Raw genomic sequence first — 17,168 nt, 5'->3', positions numbered from 1 at the left:
GTTCGATCGAGTAGTAGGCTTGCACAAAGTGTTCGATCGAATGGAATTTTTGTTCGATCGACCAACTAGATTCATTCGATCGAAAAAAACTGTTTCCGAAACAGAGTACAGCGAATGTTTGCGCCTGGAATGAATGAGTACGTACCTATTCATATTTACTCCGTACCATGCATTTGACATACGGGTCAAAGGGTGCCTATTTTCCTATAAATAGGAGGACATATGTGAAAGTTTACACACAAGAAATATTTCAGATTTTACCTTTTACAAACCATTCAAAACAGTAAAGTTTCTTAGTTTTCTCGCCTAAGAATACAAAGGTCGGTGTAGTTTTATCCTAGGATCGATTTCGCGGTTACCCTAGGCTTGTAAGAGCAAAATACTTTCTAAGGAAAGCAGTCCCTTGCGACTCTACATTAATCTAAGCACAATTTTCTTTTCATATTTATTTATCTTATTTTCATACACTATACAAACCCCTCATACTCTAACATTCTTAGAAAGTATTTTATATTAATATAGTGTGTGTGCCATGGATGACATGAAAGGAAAAATTAAGTTTGAGATATTTGAAAAATTTGAAGGAATTGATTTTCGTAGATGGCAAAAGAAAATGCACTTCAAACTTTCTCATTTAAAAGTAGCATATGTGATTACTACACCATGTCCTCCGGAACCGGAAGATGATCAAGCCATTGATGCCATCCGTAGGAACGCTAAATGGGAAAATGATGATTATATATGTCGTGGACATATATTAAATGGTATGTCAAATACACTATTTGATATGTATCAACATGTTGAATCTTCTACTTTTCTTTGGGATCAATTGGAGAAGAGGTATATGGATGAAGATGCCACAAGTAGCAAGTTTTTGGTAAGTCGTTTTATGAACTATAAAATGACGTACTCTCGTCCCGTGTCGGAACAATTTAATGAACTAGTTCATATTATTAATCATTTTTCTCAATGTGACATGCCTATGAATGAGAATATGTCTGTGTCTAGTATTATTGAGAAATTACCACCGACTTGGAAAAATTTTAAACATGATTTGAAACATAAAAAGGAAGCAATGACTTTGGCTCAACTTGGTAGAAGTCTCCAAGTCGAGGAAGGCCTTAGGGCCGAAGAAAATGAGAAACCTACCGGAAAGGTAGATGCTAAGGGTTCCTCCATTAATATGGTGGAACAAGGGGAAAGTTCTAAATGGAAGGACAAGGACAAAGGCAAAGGCAAGAAACGACCTTATAATGATACTAATAATGAACCGAACAAGAAACCAAAAAGTGCTTGTTGGATATGCGGTAAAACCGGACACTTTAAGGCGGATTGCTGAGTAAGGAAGAAGAAAATGAAAACTTCGGGGAAAGGCACCGGACAAGGGTGTAAGGACCATGGTGCTTCTACTAGCCAAGGATGATGAAATAATTTGGTGGATTGATTCGGGTGCAACAAGACATGTTTGCAAAAATCGTTCTTGGTTCAAAAATTTTGTACCGGTAGAAGACGGTTCCATTCTTCACATGGGCAACGAATCAACCGCAAAAATACAAGGCCGTAGATATATTACTTTAGTATTTAGTTCCGGAAAATCCGTAGTATTAAAAGATGTATTATATGTACCCGATATAAGGAAAAACTTAGTATCGGGAGGATTATTAAATAAATCCGGTTATAAACAAGTCATAGAATCGGATAAGTATGTATTATCAAAATCCGGAATATTTATAGGTTTCGGTTATTATTGTAATGTTATATTTATGTTAAATATAAATAAAATAGATGATTGTGTGTATATGGTTTCAAAATAGATGATTGTGTGTATATGGTTTCTACATCTACATCTTCGTCTAATTTATGGCATGCAAGGCTTGGACATGTTCATTATAAGCGACTTCTTCTTATGTCTAAACATGACTTAATTCCACCATTTGATTTACAAACTCGTAAATGTGATACATGTATGCTTACTAAAATTACTAGACAACCTTTTAAAAACATCATAAGTACATCACAAATACTAGATTTAATACATAGTGATTTATGTGACTTGCATTCTACTCCATCTTTAGGAAATAAAAGGTATTTGGGAACTTTTATCGATGATTATTCCCGGTTTTGTTATGTCTATTTAATGCATACTAATGATGAGGCTCTTGATAAATTTATCACTTATAAAAATGAAGTAGAATTGCAAAAATCTAGCAAGATTAAAAGACTTCGAACCGATCGAGGTGGTGAGTACTTGGATCCTAAGTACTTTGCATATTGTGGAATTATACATGAAATTACTCCTCCATACACACCACAATTAAATGGTGTAGCGGAAAGGAAAAATCGAACTCTAAAAGAGATGATGAATTCCATGCTATCATACTCGGGTTTGAGTGAAGGTTTTTGGGGTGAAGCCATGTTAACCGCATGTTATCTATTAAATAGAGTGCCAAACAAGCGGAATGACATAACCCCATATGAACTTTGGTACAAAAAGAAGCCGAATCTAAGTTATCTTAGAGTTTGGGGATGTCGGGCCGTTGTAAGACTACCCGATCCTAAAAGGAAAACTTTGGGAGAAAAAAGAATAGATTGTATATTCATTGGTTATGCTATGCATTCAAAAGCGTATAGATTCTATGTAATAGAACCTAATAATTCAATTGCGATTCATTCCGTGATTGATTCAAGGGATGCAATTTTCGATGAAGAAAGATTTACATCGATGAAAAGGCCTAAAGACTTAGTGCCAAATATTAATAATAATACTAGCAACTTGTCACAAAGTTCGGTCAACCCCTCCCAAGTGGTCGAGCTTCGGAGAAGTAAAAGAGCTAGAAAAGCAAAAGACGTCGGTCCGGACTTCCAAACTTATTTAGTGGAAGGGTCTAGGAATGAAGTAGGACTTCAATATGCTTATTGTTACAACATAGATGAAGATCCTAAGACATTTAAAGAGGCAATGACATCACAAGATGTTGCTTTTTGGAAAGAAGCCATCAATGATGAAATGGATTCCATAATGGGAAACAATACATGGGTTCTTTCTGATTTACCAAAAGGATGTAAACCCTTAGGTTGTAGATGGATCTTTAAGAAAAATATGCATGTTGATGGCTCCATCGACAAGTTCAAAGCTCGATTAGTTATTCAAGGCTTTAGACAAAAAGAAGGAATAGACTATTTCGATACTTATGCACCGGTTGCTAGAATTTCTACTATAAGGTTATTAATAGCAATTGCTTCCATACATAATTTGGTAATACATCAAATGGATGTGAAAACAGCGTTTTTACATGGTGAATTGGAAGAAGAAATTTACATGAAACAACCGGAAGGTTTTATTATGCCCGGACAAGAGCATAAAGTTTGCAAGTTGGTGAAGTCCTTATACGGACTTAAACAAGCACCAAAGCAATGGCATCATAAATTTGATGAAGTTGTCTTATCTAATGGTTATAAACTTAATCAATCGGACAAATGTGTATATAGCAAATTTGATAACTCCGGTAATGGTGTCATCATTTGTTTATATGTTGATGATATGTTAATTTTTGGTACGGATCAAAAGCAAGTTGATCTTACTAAGGCATTTTTATCATAAAGTTTTGCTATGAAGGACATATGGGCATAGCGGATGTGATTCTCGGAATTAAGATTAAAAGAACTAATCTTGGCATATCCTTGTCACAATCTCATTACATTGAGAAAGTACTTAAAAAGTTTAATTGTGAGAATAACAGTGCTGCTTATTCACCAATGGAGGCAAACATAAAATTAATGCCTAATACGGGATTACCATTGTCACAATTGAAGTATTCTCAAGTCATAAGATGTTTAATGTATGCTATGACAAGTACTCGACCGGATATTGCATATGCAGTTGGAAGGTTAAGTAGATACACAAGTAATCCAAGTAGTCATCATTGGAGCGCGGTAATGCGTGTTTTAAAGTATCTTAAGAGTACAAAAGAATTTGCATTGACCTATAGTGGGAATCCTTCGGTGTTAGAAGACTACTCGGATGCAAGTTGGATTACCAATATTGAAGATCATTCTTCAACTAGTGGTTGGGTCTTTTTGCTTGGGGGAGGTGCCATTTATTGGGCTTCCAAGAAGCAAACATGTATCACGACATCCACTATGGAGTCAGAATTTGTAGCCTTGGCAGCAGCCGGAAAAGAGGCGGAATGGCTTAAGAATTTGGTATATGAAATACCTCTATGGCCTAAACCGATATCTCCAATATCAATCCATTGTGATAGGGCAGCAACTTTGGCTAAAGCTTATAGTCAAATATATAATGAGAAATCGAGGCATCTCGGAGTAAGACATAGCGCTGTACGAGAATTAATTTCCAATGGAGTTTTTTCGGTAGACTTTGTAAGATCTCAACAAAATCTTGTGGATCATTTAACTAAAATTTTGGAAAAACATTTAGTTGAAAGATCGGTTCTAGGGATGGGTTTGAAGTCCATTAAACCTTAATGTTCCGAGTGTAATTCCAGAGCAGATATTTGTTACCACTCGTAGCTTGTAGAATGATGTCTTTGCTTGAATCCTCCTTTCGGTCTCCTGAAAGGATGAACAAACTGAGGGCTCGGCTTTGGACCGAGCGAACTCACTCCGACGCTCAAGTCAGTAAACTTAAGGGATAAGTTGTTGTTCTTGGCTAAATGTATATTGTAGAGAGATAAGGAAGATAATACCAGATGAATAGTGATTCTTAGGTTAAATTGTGGATCCTTTCCTCAATGAAGGTCGAGGAGTATTTATAGACTTTTCACCTTTTGTCACGTAGTGGCCAAGTGGCCAAGTGGCTAGCAGGTGGAAAGACCGATCTGCCCTCGGCCGATGGGCCTATGGCAGGCCGGCCGAGGGGTCTTGGATATGAGTACGCGGATATGTGCCCTACCATTTGCGATTGCCATGCCGAGACCAGGCGACGCCGACAGTCGCATCGGCTAAATTTGTCTAAGTCGTTGACTTGCTGTGGATATCTTTGACCTTGCTTAATATGTTGACTTGGTCAACGGTGCAGAATATGCGCCATCAATTTGCCCCCAGCGTAGTCTATGCCGTGGTATGGGCTCCGATGTATGTTTGAGCGTATATTCTGCGCAAGTAATTTGTAAAAAATATCCTGCATCGGCCTCTTCTACTGCATCGGCTTCTTCTATCTCGGCCTGGTTTTTCTTAGGCCGTACCATATCCCCCCTCCACATGGATGTGTAAAGGGCATCCGATGTGGAAAAGAAAGTGACGCTGGCCGAGACCAGGGTTGAGAGTGCCGGTTGTTTTTGATTGCCCCCGGCCGGCGCTACCTAGCTTGGTTGATCATGTGGCCGGCGGAGAACAGATGCTTGGGAATTTGTTGAGGAAGGTGAATAGGCGGAGGGATGTGAATGGGCGTGTTGAAGACGCTTGGTCACTGTTGCATTGATTGACGTTCAACTGTTGCAACGATTGACGTTCCGTGGTTGCATGTCCGACACGTGTCTACACGCTGATTGGCTGACGTTTCATGGGCTGTTCTCTGATTGGTCCTTCTTCATGGGCTTTTCCCTATAAATAGGGCAGTTATTCCGTGAAATTGGCCACCAATTTCATTCTCCAAAATTTTCTTCTCTCTAAACTTTCAAGGGCTTCTTTGTCTTCTAATTTTCAGAGTTGTTACCCCGGCGAGTGTTCTTCTTCAAGGTAACAAACAAACTTTCCAATTTTTTAACTTTGTAAGTTTTTGCTGTAAACATGTCTTCCGCTGATGCCGGGACTAGTAAACCGGCGCCGGGGGGATCCCCGTCGCGTCTTGATGAGGAGGAGAAGCCGGACGCCCCCTCCGATAAGGCTGGGGGCCCTAGGTCTCCTTCTCCCGAAGTTGATCCTCAGATTTTGGAGGAATGGGAGGATGACGATGACGTCGATGATGACGCAGACGATTTTGGTGATGATCTTTGAAAAGGCTCGTCCTAATGAGGGGAGCGATGCGTTATGGATCACGGTGACGCCCTGTAAGGTCCGCCTTGACCGTGCTTGGACCCATAAGTTCGCCGGTTGTTCCGGCGAGACATTTTTCGAGGGCCATTTCTTCTTTGGCAGGGGGATACGAAATTGTTATCCCCGAGGAGGGTCGGCCGTCTGTTGTTGCCCCTCCACCGGCTACACCGGCGTATACATGCGACACTTGGAGTACGGGCTCCGGTTTCCGCTGAATGAGTACGTTATGGCCATCATTAGGGCCATGAACGTTGCCGTTGCCCAACTGCACCCATTGGCTATGAGGACCATAGTCGGCTTTGTCTGGCTTTGTCTCTTCAAGGGAGAGGCTCCAACGGTGAATTTATTCCGCCGGCTTCATCATCTCCGGCCATCAATCTCTGGCCGCATCGGATGGTACAGTGTGCAAATGGAGCAGGGTTATGTCTCTGTTGACAAACTTACTTCTTGCAAGGACTGGAAAGATCGGTGGGTGTACGTTAAGGTGCCGGATGACTATCATTGCCCGCCCGCTCCTTTCAGCACCAAGTTAATTTGCGGTGTGAGACTAAGGCGGAGCATGACAGATGGGTCACCCGGAAAAAGCTCAAGATGGATGCCAGCAAGGTCCCTCTTAAAGAGGATGAGAAGCTGGCGATGAGGCTTTTTGAGGCGGACAAGAGTGGGTTGCCGAAAAGATGGATTCCCCCAACACAGATCATTCTTCAGGATGAGACGCTCTTCCATGTCGGCCTCATACCGGCCCTAGCACAGGGTGAGTGGGGTCGGTGTGAGGCCCATCACCGCTCTCAATGTTCCTGTTTTTCGAACCTCGATTTATTTCTTCTACTTAACTCTTGCTTTGTTTTCTTCGCAGACCACTTTGGACCGGACTTGTCTGAGGATATCCTCCGGAGAATGGGGCTGCACAAAGATAAAACCGTTGCTAACTTGCATCCCAAGGCTCTAACCCATGACCGCAGGACGTCGCCGAATGATCTCATGGATCAGCAGCTGAAAAGCTTGAATGTGGTGGAGGCCCAGGCGAAGGTTGTTAGCAACATGCCGCGCCATACTCGAAAAACAAAGCCTTCGGCGGTGATGGCGTCGACATCAGTTCCACCTCTCATCCCCCCTGTTCAGAAGGAGACGGTGGAGATCGTTGATATCACCAATGGGGAGGACTCCGATGAGGAGGGGTCTCCCCTTGTCCGTAAGAGAAAGGAGACAGCCTCTACCGCTGCCGTTGCTTCTGCTGCTGGTGAGGAAATGCGTCCCCCGGCCAAGAGGGCCAAGCATGGTACTGATCTACCCTGTGGCTCAGGTTTAGCCGGTTCATTAGGCGCTGCTGATGACAGGCTCTCTAGCACGTCTATGCATATTGATACTGATGCTTTCGTTAAATTTTGTAGATCAGCCGCTGTCGGCCGTCGCTCTTATTGAGCAGCAAGTGGAGGAGAATCCCGTGCAGGCTGGTGATCATAACGTCACTACTGACTCTTCATCCCAGAAGGCTTCCCCCTCCCGACTGCAGGCTGGTGATCGAAACCTCACTACTGACTCTTCATCCTAGAAGGCTTCCCCCTCCCAGCTTGTAGCAGAAGGCGCGAGGTTGATCGAGAGGTTGATCGAGAGGCTGGCGAGGTGGAACGAGCTGACCGGTGCTCGTATTATAGAGCAGGAGAAAGCCGTGGCTCAATCCGCTTTTGAGCTTAATGCCACTAAGAAGGTGGCCGTGAAGGCGAAGCTGGATCTCCTCAATGAGCAGAGGCTTAGGGGGATCGAGAAAGCGCTCTTGGGCGAGAGAAAACTCGGGGGAGGACGCTGAAAAGGAGGTCCTTCTTTGAGAGAGCCAAGGCGAGGCTGCTGCGGCCAAGTTGCAAAGCCGCTGGCGAAGTGTGACCTTGTTCGAGGCACGCCGACCTTTATTTCAAGCAAAGGAATGAATTGGGGACCGGTTTGAGATCCGGGGAAGGTGATTGGAGCAAGGAGGCCATCATCGAGACAAAGAGGAGGAGGACATTGAGATGCGCCAAACCGTCATGCTCCCTAACATGTGCGCCGAATTCCGGGATTTGGCCGAAGAAGCTGCCAGGGAAGTGATTGGGGAGCTCTTCCCTCTTGATGGTTCCTTTCCGTGGGGCAAATTTGATGAGCTGTTTGACGACAAGCTCGAAGCTAAGGAGAAGGCCGTGGCGGAGAAGGCCAAGGAGGCGGTGAGGGTGAAGATAGAGAAAGAGGCGGCCGCGGAGGAAGCGACCCTTCGAGAAGGCTAAGGCGCCAAGGAGGAAGCCGAGAGAATGAGGGCATTTGAGGCCGCCGAGGCTAAGGCCGAGGTCGCTGAAGCCGAGGCCGCTAGGAAAACTGGCCGGGTTGCCCATCGAAGAAGATCCGCTATCACGCTGCGATGGCAAGCAGCAACAGACATAGGGAGACGGGCGGTTGTCACCAGGCTCACCTGGCGTTTCGGATGGCTTCAGCTGTTCGGGAGCCAATTATTAAGCCCTTCCTCCCTGCCATCTTTTGGCGCTCCAAATGACATACTTGTAACTTTTTGCTTTTCTTTTCCCTGTACTTGTATAACTTTGGTAGGTTGTGTTTTGGCTTATCCCTATGGGGACGGCCGTCGTCTGCATTCTCCTTGTTTGTAACCTGTTATTATTTTTAATAAGAGTTCGTTTCTTCTGCCTCCGGCTTGGCCGAGGTCTTTACCTCATTTCTTTTTCTTGCGCTAGTAGTTGAGCGTCTCAACTGTACTTAGCGTTTTTACTTTACCTCTGGCTTGGCCGAGGTCTTTTCTCGTCCTCGTCTGAGTTGTCTTCTTACGTTATTAATTGGGCGTCTCTTTTGTTTCCGCCTCGGCTTGGCCGAGGCAGTCTAGAGTGCGTATCAATTGTGTTTAACGCTTACGAGGTATTTTGATCGCTTCAGCGAGTATCAACTGCGCTGGTCGTGACCGTTGCGGTATCTGCTTCTTGTTAGCGACTTCCGTGGCGTCTACCACTTGGAGTGACTGCGACGGCGTCCAACCTCTTGGGGTGACTGCCGTGGCGTCTACTACTTGGGGTGACTGCGACGGCGCCTACTTCTTGATGGAGACTGCCGTGGCGTCTACCACTTGGGGTGACTGCGACGGCGCCCACTTCTTGATGGAGGCTGCCATGGCGTCTACCACTTGGGGTGACTGCGACGGCGTCAAACCTCTTGGGGTGACTGCCGTGGCGTCTACTACTTGGTGGAGACTGCCGTGGCGTCTACCACTTGGAGTGACTGCGACGGCGTCAAACCTCTTGGGGTGACTGCCGTGGCATCTACTACTTGGGGTGACTGCGATGGCGCCTACTTCTTGATGGAGACTGCCGTGGCGTCTACCACTTGGAGTGACTGCGACGGCGTCAAACCTCTTGGGGTGACTGCCGTGGCGTCTACTACTTGGGGTGACCGCGACGGCGCCTACTTCTTGATGGAGACTGCCGTGGCGTCTACCACTTGGGGTGACTGCGATGGCGCCCACTTCTTGATGGAGACTGTCGTGGCGTCTACCACTTGGAGTGACTGCGACGGCGTCAAACCTCTTGGGGTGACTGCCGTGGCGTCTACTACTTGGGGTGACTGCGATGGCGCCTACTTCTTGATGGAGACTGCCGCTCTTGTCGGTATGACAGTGTGAGCCGGCGTCTGCTGCTTCCTAGTGACTATGGGAAAATGAACATTTTGATGGAAGACTTGGACGATTTTTCATTAGATAAAAACATGCGTCGGGGTGCCCACAGCTGTTTTGGACACCTCCGCCGCTACACAAAGTTTTCCTGAGATTATCAGCGTCCTAATGGCTCATCAAAGGCACACCTTCCCGAGTCGGCCCGCTAGTTGCATCCATGAGGTCGCCCTCGTTGTAAGGATGGACTTTTCCTTTTCGATTTCTTTGCCACTTTGAGGGATTGCATGTTGCATCCCTCGGCGCTATCCGGATGTTGACCACTTCGTCCTTCTCGTCCTTGGAGAGGAGCTTATGCGCTTCCCCCCCGGTCCGAGACATACATCGTGTTAGGGCCGGATGGACATTCGCATCGGCCTCGCTCGAGTGACTCGGCCTATGAGAACGTTGTGGCGGACGAGCCGTCAATGACCACGAACTCGGCTAGGACATTCTTAGCCGCCTTCCCTTCGCCGAACATCACCGTGATCCCGATTGATTTGGTGGTACCAGGCCGGCCCCCAGAAGCTGTATAGTGGATTGGTGCGGGGCTTAAGTCCTTGACTCTCGATCGAGGCCGAGGAAGCACTCCCCGAACATGATGTTCGGTACGCGCTTTGTGTCAATCGGCACCTCTTGACCAGGTGGTTGGATATGTCCAAATTGACTACAAGTGGGTTTGTGAGGCGCGATGACTCCTTCGTAGTCCTTCCTTCCAATAGTCATATCGGGGATGTTGGAAGCGGGGATCGCTGTGTTGGGCACAAAGTTGATGGCCTGATACAGCTCGTTCAGGTGCCGTTTGTGCCCATGAGCGGACCCTCCGTTCTCGTTGCCCCCGATGACAACATGGATCACTCCTATCCGTTCAAAGACGGATTTCTTATCTGAACCGCCGGCGTCAGTCTTTTGGCCTTTGGCAACATACTTGCCGAGGCTCCCCTTCCGGATCAGCTCTTCAATGGCATTCTTCAGATGCCGGCAGTTGTCAGTAAGGTGACCGGTGTGGCCGTGGTACTCACAGTACTGGCTCGTGTCACCGTCTCCCTTTGGCTTGGGGGGCCTTTCCCACTTCTGGCCCTCGTTTTTGCTCAGGGCGAAGACCTTGGCGGCTGATACGACGAGAGGGGTTTTATCATTATACCGCCTCTGGTGGTACGTTCCCGAACTCCAACCGCCGCCCGTCGAGTCCTGTTTCCTGGCAGATTTGTCAGACCGTAACCTATTATTGTCACGGCGTCTTTCATCGGACCGTGACCCATTGTTGTCACGGCGTCTTTCATCCGGGTTGTCCTCCCGGCGGCTCTTCTTTTCTGAGTGCCCGGCCTCGCTGGGGCCTACCCAGGTCTTATGGTAGTCCTCTACCTTCATGGCCTGGTCGGCCATCTTCCTAGCGGCGTCCAAGCCCAGGCCTCCGCACTTGATGAGCTCATTTTTTAAGTCTCCCCTTGGGAGGCCTTTCATCAGCGCAAAGGCTGCCAGTTCGGGATTAATTTCTCGAATCTGCTGGACCTTTCCGTCGAACCTCTTCACATAGCTTCGTAGAGACTCGCCCCCCTCCTGTTTGATAGTTAGGAGGTCCGACGTCTCCACGGCCCTCCTCTTATTGCAAGAGTACTGGGCTAGAAAGGCGTCCCTTAGGTCGGCGTAATAGTATACCGAGCCGTCGGAAAGCCCCTTTTACCAATTTTGAGCCATTCCATGCAAAGTTGTTGGGAAAACTCGGCACCAGACCTCATCGGGCTGCTCCCATACCGACATGTAAGACTCGAAAGCCTCGGCGTGGTCGGCTGGATCACTATCTCCTTTGTATGATATGGGTGGCAACTTGAGCTTAGTTGGCACCTGGATTTCTAGGACGAGGCGCCGAGGGGTGTCGACAACGTGTCGAACGACACGCGCGCCGCTTCTCGCATTCCTAGTCCGGCTCCTCCCCTCGTAGCGGGAAGGACTCCTTCTTCGACTCGGACTTCTTCTCCGACTCTGCTGAGTCGGACTCCTCTGGCTCCTTTGGGGTAAGCCTCGTTCATGCAGCGGGGACGCTATCCTCCCATGAGTGCGGGAAGGACTTAGGTCTACCGCGCCCACTTTGGGCTCCGGGCGTCTTGATCGGGTCGGCTTCTCCTAGTGCTCCATTCAAATTTCTCGGAGTCACCTTTTGGGCCCTGGTCTCCTGGACGGTTTCCGCCGCTCTTGTCGGCGTGACGGTGTGAGCGGCGACACCGATTAGGTCCGGGAGCATTTTCGGTTTTGCTATGTCAACCACATGTCCCATGATGGTGACCTGGTTGCGGGCGGCGGCGAACAGTATTATCGGCATCCCGGATTCCGGTTGGATTACTCCACGTGGAGGGCCGCACGACTCGAATTGTTGAAGGTATCATCTTGGTAGAGTGCGGGTTCGTCGGTCACGAGTACCTCTTGTTGTTTCGACATCTTCTTAGCTTTTTGGGTGGGTTTTTGTTTTGTTTATTTTTTGTTTGAGAATGAATGTGACTAGCTTCTAGTATCTATCCCCACAGACGGCGCCAATTGTTCCGAGTGTAATTTCAGAGCAGATATTTGTTACCACTCGTAGCTTGTAGAATGATGTCTTTGCTTGAATCCTCCTTTCGGTCTCCTGAAAGGATGAACAAACTGAGGGCTCGGCTTTGGACCGAGCGAACTCACTCCGACGCTCAAGTCAGTAAACTTAAGGGATAAGTTGTTGTTCTTGGCTAAATGTATATTGTAGAGAGATAAGGAAGATAATACCAGATGAATAGTGATTCTTAGGTTAAATTGTGGATCCTTTCCTCAATGAAGGTCGAGGAGTATTTATAGACTTTTCACCTTTTGTCACGTAGTGGCCAAGTGGCCAAGTGGCTAGCAGGTGGAAAGACCGATCTGCCCTCGGCCGATGGGCCTATGGCAGGCCGGCCGAGGGGTCTTGGATATGAGTACGCGGATATGTGCCCCGGCTGGCAGATTGCCATGCCGAGACCAGTCGACAGTGCCGTGTCGATCGGCTAGGGTTGTCTAAGTCGTTGACTTGCTGTGGATATCTTTGACCTTGCTTAATATGTTGACTTGGTCAACGGTGCAGAATATGCCCCATCACTTAAGTATTGGGATACCCAATTCCCCTCTAATACAATGTTAGAGGTAGAATTCAATGTGGAAGGCCTTTTATTTAAGATTGAAGTACATCGAAGTTTTGTCCCGAAAGGTATGTACTTGGACCTGCTGTGGGTTAAGGATGAAGTGTTATCTTTTTAATGAATTTTTGAAAAAATGTACTTGCAGGTGTATGATAAAAGAATTCACCTATGTGAGACGTGAAGTATAGCCGACTTCGGAAGCTTTTGGACTCAAGCTTTTATACGCTCATGAGAGGATTAGGATACTAGGCTTGTAATAAGTATTAGTATATAACTTTATTTGTTAAATGTAATTTGTGTGTATTTTGCCTTCATGTATTCAATATGTTTAAGGGTTCAATCCTAAGAGACACCCTTTTTACTAGAGTATATGGAACGTGCATTTTACTATGTGGAAATTCAATCTTCATGACATTTTCATTTATGCGCAAATTTGATGGTTAGTAGGTATTTAAAGACGAATCAAGGATTACACTTAAATGGGGGAGGAATGTTGGTGATTTAAGTGTCATCGACCATTTAAATGTAATTGGATATCGTGGTAAAATCATACGGAAGCTCGTAATGTTATAATATGAATCGGGAGTGTGGAGTACACGTTCATATATAAACGAATTATAGAGCTAACGGGATGAACGGAAGAAAAGGAAAGGAAATAATAATCGATCGACCAAGGTAGTCGACCAAAGTCATCGATCGAATAGGCTATATTAATCGATCGAACAAATTCTTGCATAGGATTGTTCGATCGACTAAATATGGTTGCCTAGGATTGTTCGATCGAGTGGTATGATTACCTAGGATTGTTCGATCGAGTAGTAGGCTTGCACAAAGTGTTCGATCGAATGGATTTTTTGTTCGATCGACCAACTAGATTCATTCGATCGAAAGAAACTGTTTCCGAAACAGAGTACAACGAATGTTTGCGCCTGGAATGAATGAGTACGTACCTATTCATATTTACTCCGTACCATGCATTTGACATAAGGGTCAAAGGGTGCCTATTTTCCTATAAATAGGAGGACATATATGAAAGTTTACACACAAGAAAAATTTCAGATTTTACCGTTTACAAACCATTCAAAACAGTAAAGTTTCTTTGTTTTCTCGCCTAAGAATACAAAGGTCGGTGTAGTTTTATCCTAGGATCGATTTCGCGGTTACCCTAGGCTTGTAAGGGGCGAAATACTTTCTAGGAAAGCAGTCCCTTGCGACTCTACATTAATCTAATCATAATTTCCTTTTCATTTTTATTTATCTTATTTTCATACACTATACAAACCCCTCATACTCTAACACTTAATCGTTGGAGATGAAAGGTGTTGTAGGTGTTGACAGTTATTTCATCAAACCAAAAGACCGAATGTGTGATAGGATTTTTAGATTAATGGGTCTTGAAACTCAAGGGGCCCAATCTGATATTTAAGATAAAATAGAATCCGACTGGTGTTGCGAACGATTCTGCTACAGGTGTGTCAGGTGGTCAGGGAGCTGCTGTGAGTGGAACCGTTCCTCTTGATTTGAAGCTCATAGAGTATATGGTGGATGTACATATGAGTTTGGAAATGCAGGGATCAAAGCTAATTGTTGTGTAGTGTGAGTTGCAAGCGCAGGGGTCAGTTTTAACAAGCATTAAGGAGACTTTGTGGACTGAACTTCCGTTCCAACGGAAATATTTAGGAGTGATTTCTGGTCATGCTAAGGAATTATATGCAGATGGTGGAGCGGTTATCGCTGAGGTACAAGGGATGAAGGAGGTTTTAGGGAAGGTCGTGATGAATGTTATTGATTTTGAAGCGCATCTCCAGACGCAAACTGATTTGGTTAACTCTTGATTGGACCATCATAGAATCCTTGTATTCCGTACCTGTTCAGACTATACAAATCCATATGAAACCATACCTCGAGAAAACTATGACTCTACCAAATTTTCTTGTTTCAGCCTAATCCATATTTCGATTTTATCGTAATTACCCTCTATTTTGATTTGGGGCTTAATCTCATTTTCTTTTGTATACTTTAGACTTGGTTATATATTAGCTTTGGTTTATATATATTACTATAGTAGATTTATGTCTTTTTCTCGCCTTTTCGATGATGTTAAGAAGGAGAAAGTAAATGGACTTGAATAGCGTTATTTGCCCAAGCTTCCTCCTTGTCAAGATCATATGTCTCTTAAGGTCCTTAGGTGCTATAACTTAGCTCACTTATCAAACTGTCAATTCAAAGTATTTACAATTATGATTTTTTTGGGTTGAGGGGAACTAAACCGTAGAAACAAATCTAGGAGACTTGCCATAATCAAAAGGGGGAATTTGTTGGATTGTATCCTTAATACGATTTATGTTTTGATGATGATAAGTGTCTTATAATTGTTACATAAGTTTGCACGTAATTGTTTATTAAACCTTTATCGATTAACGAGGTTACGACGTTGCAAAAATGGTGAGTTAATGGAAGCGGTTTGAGTTCGTGATCAAGAAGATGAAAAGGACGTACAATTGAAGAATTTTCAAGGAACATTAGTCAGTAGTTAGTTCATCTCTTATTTATGATATTTAGTAATTGTTTTGAGACCATCTCAAGTTATAGTTGATTTAAGAGAAAATTGTTGATTACAGCCTTTTAAAAATCACTTTTTGAAAATTACAGCCTTATATAATTTTTTTTGTAAATTACATCCAAAATATTACTTTTCTTCTAAAATTGCACCAACTTGAGGATTCCGGTGAATTTTGATGATGTTTTACCGATATACCCTTTATTATTTGAGAGCCTACTTACCCAGATTTCTTACCTCTCCTTAACACAAACCAATTAATCACCCCAAACAACATCAAAACATCATCAAAATTCACCGAAATCCTCAAGTTGGTGCAATTTTAGAAGAAAAGTAATATTTTGGATGTAATTTACAAAAAAAATTATATAAGGCTGTAATTTTCAAAAAGTGATTTTTAAAAGGCTGTAATCAACAATTTTCTCTTGATTTAACTATAACTTGATACACTCATACTCTAGGTTATAGTCGATTGCACTATAACTTGGGGTGACTACGTAACATGACATTTTTAAGAGAAAACGTATTTTAAGTATTACAGTTGCTAAATTGGATTTTAAAAATAAAATATGGTTTATTTTTAAATAATAAAAACGTTTTTCTACTTGGAGACAAAATTGTCTTTTCAAGTATTTAATAAGTTTACTTTATCCCAAAATATAATCCTAATTTGTTACAACTTATGAGTTGCAACAATATGTTATTAATTAGGATAGTAGTATTTTATTCTATATGAAATTGTTGTTTAACTCTTACGTAACTATATGCAAATATTGTTCACGTGCGAGTGCAATTTAGAGGTTGTGTCAAATTGCTTTTAGGATAATTGTACTGTTAACATTATGGACAGGAAAATATTTCATAAAACAATTGTAGTTGATAATAGTTGTTGTGTTATTGATATCAGTAGAATGATTGGTATTTATAATACCTTACAGGAAACCCTAAGCATTCCTAAAACCCTAGGATGTAGCCGTCACTACCAAACCCTAGATGATAGTCAGCCCTAATGGGTCTAATATCCTAATACCCTCCCGCAATCGTAAAGGCAGTACATAGTACGAACTTACGAACTTTACGATTGGAGAAACACAAAAGAAATAATATAAAAATGAAAAAAAAATGAAATCTTCAATTTCTTCAATCTTCGGTAATCTTCTTCTTCGTCTTCAAAGGTAGGTAAGATAAACGAGTATAAGACTCGTATAAATTTATTCGAACAAGAACGTAAAGCTTTTCGGACTTGTCGAATATCAAATAATTTGCTAGGAACTCTAATCGGACCTAAATAAATTTCAGTCAAACGGAAAATGATCCGTCAATTTCAATATTTGGAGAACGCTAAGTTTTTCGAACTCCAAATAGACCTAAACCACCATCATGGTGATTAAAATTGCGTAACTCGCCAGTCAATTTTTGTACCATCTTAAACGAAGTAGAAAACTTGTAAATTTCAAAGAGGATAGAAGATTCATAGAAGGGAAATGAGGAAAGCATTATTGTGCTTAGAAAAACTAAGTGCTGACAATTGAAACACAGCATCAAATCAACAAAGAACGAGCAATATTTTTTTTTGGAGGTTTATAGCACTACGATATATCCCGCCGGTGAGCGTTATTCATGTTCGCTCACCGGCAAGATAGCGGAAACGAGTTTTTAGAGTCCTCAAGAAAGAGGCTCTAATACCATGTTAAGATTATGGACGGGAGAATATTTCATAAGACAATTGTAGTTGATAATAGTTGTTGTGTTATTGATATCAGTAGAATGATTGGTTTTTATAATACCTTACAAGAAA

General features: G+C 43.6%; 1 protein-coding gene across 1 annotated transcript; it reads left to right on the top strand.

Annotated features, from left to right (window-relative positions):
* Positions 1–532: 532 nt before the first annotated feature.
* On the top strand, positions 533–1,339 carry LOC141631253 (uncharacterized). The gene has a single exon (XM_074443950.1). It carries the CDS (start codon positions 533–535, stop codon positions 1,337–1,339), a length of 807 nt encoding a protein of 268 aa, XP_074300051.1.
* The last annotated feature ends 15,829 nt before the right edge of the window (positions 1,340–17,168 follow it).

This window comes from Silene latifolia, chromosome Y (genome assembly GCF_048544455.1).
Source record: "Silene latifolia isolate original U9 population chromosome Y, ASM4854445v1, whole genome shotgun sequence".
Classification (NCBI taxonomy): domain Eukaryota; kingdom Viridiplantae; phylum Streptophyta; class Magnoliopsida; order Caryophyllales; family Caryophyllaceae; genus Silene; species Silene latifolia.
Note: the sequence above shows the minus strand (reverse complement) of the source record. Positions and strands in the feature narration are given on the sequence as shown.